At 43.6% G+C, this 9,991-nt stretch overlaps 1 protein-coding gene across 3 annotated transcripts in view; it reads right to left on the reverse strand.

Annotated features, from left to right (window-relative positions):
- Window positions 1-2,104: 2,104 nt before the first annotated feature.
- The window catches only part of LOC308305097 (rho GTPase-activating protein 26-like), a 240,255-nt gene continuing 232,368 nt past the window's right edge, over window positions 2,105-9,991 (reverse strand). For all 3 annotated transcript variants that reach the window (XM_080749761.1, XM_080749762.1, XM_080749760.1), the window contains 2 exons: window positions 7,623-7,714; window positions 2,105-2,228 (listed from right to left, as the gene is read on the reverse strand). In XM_080749761.1, the coding sequence (XP_080605887.1) occupies window positions 2,140-2,228; window positions 7,623-7,714 (181 nt within the window). In that variant the 3' untranslated portion in view covers window positions 2,105-2,139. The remainder of the gene's footprint in view (window positions 2,229-7,622; window positions 7,715-9,991) is intronic.

A 9,991-nucleotide genomic window follows, 5' to 3' on the forward strand; every position in this document is an offset into this window, starting at 1 on the left:
ATCAATCCCACACCGTTTCAGTCAGTTTTACATTGCGTGTCTTGATCAGTGGCTATAGATTCACACGGTGGCTAATATGCACACGGTCTGGTGGTGATGAAGCAAAGCTCTGCAGTCCAAACCCTTTAGGCAGGGTTCCCCAATAGGCGGCCCCCGGGCAATTTGCGGCCCGCGGGGGGCTACTGTCCGGCCCACACCAACCCCAGTAATAATGGTGGTATAAGAGCAGCAACAACACTAGTATATCGTCGTTGTCGGGTGGAAATCTCGTATCTCCAAATTTGTACGCTCTTTCCCAAATCATACAAGGCCGTCACACAAAAGTAGCGAAAACAGCAGATCTACAAGCACACAACGCCTCGCGGTGCGAGGCGTTGTGTGCTTGTAGATCGGCTGTTTTCACTAGTTTAAATCATTTTTTAAATGATAAATGCAAAACGAACGGTTTTGGACATAAAAGATTTTCCCCCGACAACGACGATATCTGAACTGTCGCTGGAGTAGCCGGAACACCACCGTCGCCTCCTGCAATGTCGTGGCCCTCGGCTTGGTACCCTAGACATAATTCAATGTTGTGGCCCTCGGCTTGGTACCCTAGACATAATTCAATGTTGTGGCCCTCGGCTTGGTACCCTAGACATAATTCGGCCCGTGGGGAAAACTAATTGGGGAACCCAGCCTTAAGGCCACTTGCTTTCCTCTTTTAAACAGCCCACAGCAGTGGCAGTGCATCTTCACACAGTAAAACTAAATTAAAGAAAAGTATTTAACCATGAGCCTTGTTCCTCAGTTGTTCGCCTCTCTCTCTCTCTCTTTGGCTCTTCATTAGCCTCTCTCTCTCTCTCTCTCTCTCTCTCTCTCTCAACCACACACACACACACACACACACACACACACACCGGTATTACTATACTTTGAGGATATAGTTTTGAGGACGGCAATTTTATAAGCAAAACTCGTATTTTTTGGGGCCATTTTAAACCCCACCAAGCCGAAAATAGTAGATCTAAAAGCTCACAACACGCTGTGACACATACTGTATGTGAGCTTGTAGATTAACACACAGCATACAGCACAGTATAAACCAGGCATAATAAACTCCAACCTCTCTAAAAGGCCTAATGCTAACCCTAAAATCCTATTTAATCATAAAATCAAACATTTCTCTTGTGAAGATCAGTGAAACCGTCACATTCTCACAATGAATATCTCTGAAATGGTACTATGCTTGTGTGTGTGGGGACCTTTGGACCTCACAAGTATGGTAATACAAGTGCGCACACACACACACACACAAACGCACACATGCACACGCACGCACACTGGGAAGCGCCTCCTCTCCGTTATTCCGTAAATCCAATAAAAGTCTCGTCTATTTTTGTTGTGTTTTTTTTTTTCCAGTGCAACACAGTGATCATGTCCCCCACTCCACTCCAACTATAGTCCACTCCAATCCAATCCACTCCACTCCTTTCCCACCCAGTCCAGTCCAGTCCAGTCCAGCCACAATCCGCTCCGGCATCCCATATCCATCGACGAACATGTCCGTTTCTCAATGAATCCGTTCCCGTTTGCGGTCAAGTGAAGTCCAGGGTCAACTCCCCCCCCAAGTTGGTTCCCCTCCAAAATAAAAAGAACAATTCCCAGTCAGTCCTATAATAGGTCCTAGAGTAAGTGGTGGAGTGGGAGTCCATTAAATGCTTTTTAGACCAGTGGTTCTCAAAGTGTGGGGTCTCCAAGGGACCTTCCCAGGGGGTCTTGAGGAGGGGGTTACTTCCAAATGGACCCTAATGCTATAGCGTTCACACTGGTCTAGATACAAACCATACAAAGATACAAGGCATTATTTGTATCTTTGTAGCTGAAAGTAAGTTGAAACCAGCTCAACTTTTTTGTTTTATTTTGTGATAGCTACAGATGTCAGATCTGTATCTTTGCATTTTCATATCGCCTGACTTCCACTGAAAAGGAAGTAACTCTGTATCCGCCAGTGTGAAACGCACCATTAACAGGTCTGTACTGTAACTCAGAGAGAGTACAAACGGAACCAAATGGACCCGTAAACGGGTCCATTTGGTTCCGTTTGTACACTCTCAGAGTTATAGGGGTTGGGGGGTCCCCACTGGAGACCACCGGAGACTACACAAACTCCACGTAGTTCTCTGGGATGAGCCCCATGCGTCCGTCCAGCGTGCCTTCCAGCCAGCCAGGCTCCCTCGACGGATGAACTGCAGAGAGAGAGAAGCAGAGTCAGTGAGAGTTTTGGTTGTGCAGTTTTAGTCATACTGTCTTTTGAATAAAACTTTGTTTAGTTTTATTCATATTAACTCATACAGTGCCGCCGGCCACAAGGGGCGCTAGAGTGCCAGAAATGTCTCTATAGACCTTCGCTCTAGCTTCCGTCGACACTGTCCCAAGTGCCTTGGGATTTCACTCCAGCCAATGCTATGGGTGACTAGAGGAGGAAGCTAGCTGACACGTAGCCAAAATGCTAACCCATTTAGAAGCCCGATCTAAAGCTATAGAGACCGGGGCTTCGTTGCGGCCTCCGATTAAATAATTCATTTTATTAAATATCCCGGACTAGTTCGGGATAGGCACCCTGGAATACGTCGCGCCGCCGACAGTATAGATTGAGGTTTTTTGGGGGGGCTCTAAACTTTATTTTAAACCATTTTCAATGGAATAAATCGTCGGACCATCTAGCGTCTCTCGTTGGATAGCGCTGGACGAGCAAGGACCACCCACGTTGCTCCAAGCAGCTCGGAGTAAGTAAAATAGCAAATAAAATATTGGATTGGATTGAAATAAAGCCGAACTTGTTCGGGATAGGCACTAATAGGGTATTAAATGTTTTAGTTTAGTCAGGAACAGTCACGTCAAAGTAGATTTTAGCATTTATTGCATATATGGAATACAGTTAATCTTGGTGTTAAGGAGATGTTCCATGAATTTTGAGTAGGGCAAAAGTGTGACGTGACGGTGACGTGACATGACGTGACAGACTGACTGACAGTCAAGTTCTTAATCCACCACATGCTCTCAAATAAAGCCTTTTCCTAAACTCCCAGCTGTACGGAGTGGCTGTAATGACCTATTTACAACCAGGATGCCACCGTTTGAGAAGATCTCATTTACAGAGCGGAACGTAATCTAATTCAGTGTTTTATTACACAACGTTAAGAAAGTCAAAATTCATAAAAGTCCTGATGATGTTGGCGAGGTTGAGTCAGAGAGGATTGTAGGAACACACAGTGGCTGTTGTTGTTGTGTCTCTCTCACATGACCCTGTTGATCCCTGGCTGTTAGGGATCTAATCTGTCTTTATTTATAGACCACAAAGTCATGGCGTCGTCGCCGTCGCGTGGAAACCTTGTATGTCCAAAAGCATTCCCTTTTTCATAGTTAGGCACACATAGACATCAAAGGGGGCTTGAGCCCTTGCCCTTTTATCCATCTGTAAAAAGTGCCTTCTCCAGGCCATGAATGCAGTGTTCACTATGGCGAAAAAAAATGCAAAAGCCCTCCCTTTCCATGCCATACTTGAAGGCAGCATTCAGGAGAATTGCCTTTTCCAAACTCTCCTGAACTTGAATGCAGCATTTTATGTTCAAATAATTGTCCTCTCTGTGTAGAAATCTGTGCCGTTACGCCACATCTCCAGTATTGACTTGATCAGTGTGGTATAAAGCACCGAAAATAGACGACCTCCAAGCTCACAACGCGTTGCGTTGTGAGCTTGGAGGTCTGCTATTTTCGGTATTTTTACCAAAAGGCCCTTTTAGAAATGTCAGCCCCTGCCTCTCTAACATTCTCTGCACGTCCCTGGTCATAGCTATTTTGATAGCTATTCGTCGATATCATTGCCATATTTGGACTTTTTGTGTTTTTGTGTTTCTTAAATTAACGCTACCCTACTTGATCATACTACACAGTCACACAAAATGATCAAAAGTAGTAGATATACAAGCTGGAAACGCAGCGTGTTTTGAGGATGCAGATCTGCTACTTTTGCTATTTCTTTTATTTGAATCCTGATCGGTATTAAACAGTTTTGGACATATGAGGTTTCCACCCGACAGTGAAGAGATCTGCTCTTTCTACCACTTTTTCGAGTCATGTGTTCAAATACTGGATTCTGATTGGCTAAATTCCGGAGGTTATGAGAGAACTACTGCCGCAAAGTTGTGTGAGGACTTGTCCGAGATCAATGAGCCTCAGTGTACATCCGGGGACTTCAGGAGGTAGTCGGAACACCTTTCCCCCAACCAACAAATGACCGTGGCAACGGTCCTATGTTCACTAACGTGCATGCTATAGTCGCCGATTTATTTGGATCCAATGCAATCCGCCAACTTTAAAGCCCCTTTTCTCTGAACCTATGCCTTTCTGGAAGCGAACAGCCTCTATTTACGGCCGGAACGGTACTTCTAACTGACGTTAGCTTAGCTGTAAGCTAGACGCATGGATTAGTATGGAGTTGGCGCCATCTGTTGGTGAGTAGAAGATGTTGTTGGTGGAACTATCTGCTGTCTCGCGGAAGTTTTATAGGCAATAATGATTGTAACTTAAGATCCTTGCAAGTTACAACTATGTGTTTTCTTTCATGTATAAGGGAAAAAGTGGTAGAAAAGCTATTTACCACTCGGGGTCGGACATTATGCTCTGATAATGTCCTGTGTTAGGGTGTTATCGGACTCGGCTTCGCCTCGTCCGATAACACCCTAACACAGGACATTATCAGAGCATAATGTCCTCTCACTCGGGGTAAATTGCTTACCTCTATCACGTCCTTTGGCAAATTGATTAGTTTTTCTTTATTAAGCAGCCGTGTAATAAGCAAGATAATTGAAGGTGAGACTGTCATTGTTGGGAAATAAACTCCTGTCAGGGTGACAGGCCCCAGTATCAAAATTAACAGATCTACAAGCTTGAAAAGCGTCGTTAACGCCACGTTTCAAGCTTGTAGATCTGCTTACTTTTGATGCTTTTGCGTGACGCTGTAGGGTGATGAAGTTAATTTAAAAAAAGCTCAAGTCTAAATATGGAGACCGTCAGGTCACATGTAGACATACTGTGTACCACTTTGCGTGATTTTGGGGAAAAATCTGTGGAACAGTGTCCAAAAATGGGTTTGAAAAAATCGGGCCTAAATGGGACAGATCCATGTCGATGACATGACTCTAGACATACTGTGTACCGTTTTCTTTGATTTTACGGCAAAATCTGTAGGAGCAGTGTCCAAAAATGTGCTTTGCAAGAATCGGCCTCAGGGTGGCGCTAGAAGAGGGCCAGGTGAGAAATGAGGGGTGGAGGTTGTGGTTTGGCAGCCAAGGAGTGTGTGTGTGCAAAGTTTGGCATGGATCGGGGCAACGGTGGTGGAGATATGAGTAGGGCAAAAGTGTGACGTGACATGACAGACTAACAGACTGACTGACAGCCGGCGGAGGTTTTGATAGTAACTGCGACCTGACGGTCGCAATGAGAGGTTTCTGCCCGACAGCAACGGTAAGCGGCGTTGGGCGTGTTTTTCCTTGAAGAAGCTTCACACGTCCCCAGGGGCGTCACAAGGGGTAGGAAAGTGGGACTGAGTTACTAGGGCCCAAGGTGGTGGAGGGGCCTCAATTATGTTATACTTTAGCTATTGAAAAATAGCAGATATCAAGCTCACAGCGCGGCACCGAGTGCCGCGCTGCGAGCTTGTAGATCTGCTATTTTTGAAAAGTCGTGAAAATGTGTGCAAATCTTTGAATATATGTATTTTTTAAGCGAACATTTGTAACTCAGATTTTGCTTCTGGGGGGTCCCTGGAATGAAATATTTTGAAATGGGGGTCCGTGGGCCAAATACATATCATTTTGGGGGTCCTTCACATGAAAAGGTTTGAGCTCCACTGACATCGAAACATAGATGTTTCAAAAAAACCTTAGAAGGATTTGAAATATTCGAAATTTATCAAAAAATAGCAGATCTACAAGCTCGCAGCGCGGCACTCGGTGCTGCGCTGTGAGATTGTATATCTGCTATTTTTCAATAGTTAAAGCACAGGGGCCCCGCAGTGAATCCTTGTACCCGGGGCCCAGAATTTGGTGCGACACCCCTGCACGTCCCTCATCTTTCCCTGTAAAGTTATAATTATGTGTGGTTTCTCATGGGCTTGAGTGGTTCTCAAACACTTTCATGTCAAGGAATTATGTTTATGTGCGTACTGTAGTTAAACTGTTTGAAACGTATTCCAAAAATATACAAAAAAGTTTGGGTCCCGGGGACACATTAACTCATTCTGTGCCAGATGCCAAAATGGCTCCAAGGTAGCTGTGCCGAGATTTTGTATGTTTTTCTTTACTATGCAATGAAAAAAAAAGATTTTTTTTTTATAATTTTTTTCCCCACAGAAACAGACACAGTTGTTGTGATTCAGTGGCAAAAAGAATTTTGGCAATCGGACAAATGGTTCCAGAGATAGAGCTGTTTGAATGAAAAAAAGTGTCCATCCACTAGAATGGACACACATGAACACACATTTTCTCAATCAGCTAAACGATGGGAGCGAACACACAAACAGAGAAAAGCATCTCTCTGATCTCAGGTCATTTTGACATCTTTAGAAAAAAAAAAAAAATGATTTTTTTTTTTTTTTTTTTTTTCTATGTAAAAAACACAAAAACCGTCATAAGCCGTCATTGGCACACAGGGCTATTGGAAAAAAACCGTCATAAGCAGTCATTGGCACAGAATGAGTTAAAATGTCTCTTTAAAGGACAACTTTGTTTTTTTTACAACAAGGGTTCATATTTTAGATTGTAATTAGAGAAAAGAAAATATGAGTTGTTTTAGCGATTTTAGTATTTTTATTTCAGTGGGTGGGGACATGCGTACAAGTGGCTAAATATGTCTTTTTAGACACAATAAGCCGTCAATTTCTTTGTTACTATTTACACCAGCCCCCATAAGTCACATCTGCCCATGAAAGATTGTGGTGCATCTTGGGTATGCCCCAACCTGGGGGCATGCATGCAAATCAAAATCATTAAAATCACTAAAATGAGAGAAAGAAGTAAATGAAAACATTTAACACTCATCTTTTCTTTTCTCTAATGACTATCTAAAATATGAACCCTTGTTGTACCCTAGTTGTCCTTTAACGTCTTGAGCTAAAAAAAGTTGGGGAACCACTCCCTCGGATCCCTAGTTATAATAGTAGATTGTAGATTGTGAAAAACGTAGATTGTGAAAACGCACTTTTCGATATTCGATTAATAATCAAGACAATAACCGATAGAATAACTTCTCAGATAAATAATTGACGGCTGCAGCGATGCCATGCTGACTATAAAAACTCTGTGACCACACGCACACACACATACACACACACACACACGTCCCACGCGACCAGCCAAAGGTCAAGAGAACAGATCCACGGTTCATTTCGTCCTTCTCTCCCAGCCGCTAATTATTGTGTTTCTCTACAAACACGCGCCCACACATTCCCTCTCGCGCTTCCTTCCTCCTCTCTCTCTCTCTCTCTCTCTCTCTCTCTCTCTCGTGGTGAGGTCACGTGGTGTGTGTGTGTGTGTGTTTGTGTGTGTGTGGGGGGGGGGGGGGGGGGGGCTGCGACTCACCGTTCTCAAAGACGGTCCCGGCGATGAAGGACAGCTCAGAGTCGTGCTCTGCCTTGCAGGCATACAGCGCTCTCGCCTTCCTCCCTGCAATGCTGCACAGAGAGAGAGAGACATAGAGAGAGAGAGAGAGAGAGAGAGAGAGAGAGAGAGAGAGACATAGAGAGAGAGAGAGAGAGAGAGAGAGAGAGAGAGAGAGAGAGAGAGAGAGAGAGACATAGAGAGAGAGAGAGAGAGAGAGACATAGAGAGAGAGAGAGAGAGAGAGAGAGAGAGAGAGAGAGAGAGAGACATAGAGAGAGAGAGAGAGAGAGAGAGAGAGAGACATAGAGAGAGAGAGAGTATTTAGTCATTGGAAAGTCAGGGTAGAGATCAGTAGCTCTCGTTTTTATGCCAAGAACCAGTGGTGTATAGCAGTGGTTCTCAACCGGTGGGTTGGGACCCCCAAATTATTATTATTATTATTATTATTATTTATTTATTTATCCACGAGTTTCCAACGCCCCATAGTGCATTGCGCAAACGTCTGCATCGAGGTTCCACCGCCGATTTACAAGCTCACAACGGGTTGCATCTGCGACGCGACGTGAGCTTGTATGTCTGCTGTTAAACCCGGAAGTTTGGTCCTGATAGTCTCCAGTAAACCCCCGGGGAAACTTGTGGATATATATATATTTTTTATTTTTTATTTTTTTGGGGGGGGGGGGGGGTCCCCAGATGATTAGCTTAATGTGTAACATTGTTTTCTCACTCAACAGTAAACACGCCAACACAACATTTAAGTGTATATAGAGAGTATCTGCACATTTCTAAAGTGACAATTTAAGGACTTTTTAATACCTCTGAAATTGGCCAAATTGTCAAATATTCGTTTTTTTTCATGAATTGTGAAAATAGCAGATCTACATCTACATTTTATACATTTGGAAACTTGTGAAATGGGATGTTGTGCATAATGAGTACTTTTACTTTTAGTAATGAAGTATATTTTGACACCAATTCTTGTAACAGAGTATACAGTACACGGTGGAAAATGTGAGTACTTCTTCCACCACTGTCAAGGACCCCCCACATTGATTTGTGCCAGGGACCACCCCTCCCCATCTGAAAAGTTGAGTCATTGAAACGTCAGGGTAGACGGCGTGTCTTCATTGTGTCATTTATTCATCCAACGTTAGCCAAGCCACAAAGATGTGTGTCAAAGCCATTCCGCCATAAATAGAACGAAAGAGCTTCCCCCCGCACTACTTCCGCTTGGCCTTAGCAGTCATATAAATAAGACCCACTGGAAACCAAAATAAAGCCTATCTAGGCTTCACTGCTTTAGAAGAAATGAAGAATATAATAACCGTTAAAAAAAAAAAAAAAAAAAGCAGATGATAGCTTCCTGTCAGTTCTTTTAGCGAGGTGGAGTTAGGGACTCAAAGACCTCTGTGCGTGAGAGACTATGGCATGTCGTTGCTGTTGGGCAGAAACCTTTTATCTCCATATTTAAACTGTACTGTATGTTCTGTATGTCCTACTTCATCATACAAAAGTAAAGAAAATCGACAAATCTACAAGCTCACAAATGAGTTATGGTCAGATATTTATTAAATCAACAGATAGACTTTCACCTTACAAATGGTTCAGAAGTGGCGAAAATGGCAGATCTACATGCTTTTTTTTACTACTTTTACGCAACACTTGAAGATGGAAGTACGACAATATGTACTGTACCATTATGTCCAAAACTTTTACTTTTCAGGATTCAATTTCAAAAACAGCAAAAGTAGCAGATCCGCTACCTTTGATGCTTGTGTGTGATCTGTAGTATGATCAAGTAGGACGTTCATTTATGAAAAAAATACAACGACATCCGACGTGGAGCAACAGCATCACCCAGGTGATCATGCAACACCAGTCAGCAGCAGGCAGCAGTGAAAGGTGGTGGTGACCAACACAGCGCAAATCCAATCACAACCGTTTGTTTTCTTTTTGCACTGGCAGCAGATTGGTCTGGTTTCCAGGCTAAAACGACAGAGGGGGTGTCACTGATCAGGGGGTGTTGGGGGCAGGGACGTGCAGAGAATGTTAGAGAGGCAGGGGCTGACATTTCTAAAAAGGGCCTTTTAGTGAAACGCGTTGTGAGCTTGGAGGTCGGCTATTTTCGATGCTTGATTTCTACACAGAGAGGGCAATTCTTTCAACATAAGATGCTGCATTCAAGTTGAGGAGATTTTGGACAAGGCAATTCTCTTGAACGCTGCCTTCAGGTATGGCATGGAAAGAGGGCATTTGCATTTCTTTCACCATAGTGAAAACTGCATTCATGGTCTGGAGAGGGCACTTTTTACAGACGGATAAAAGGGCAGGGGCTCAAGCCTATGTGTG

The sequence above is a fragment of the Nannobrachium achirus genome (genome assembly GCF_963921795.1).
Source record: "Nannobrachium achirus genome assembly, chromosome: 19".
Classification (NCBI taxonomy): domain Eukaryota; kingdom Metazoa; phylum Chordata; class Actinopteri; order Myctophiformes; family Myctophidae; genus Nannobrachium; species Nannobrachium achirus.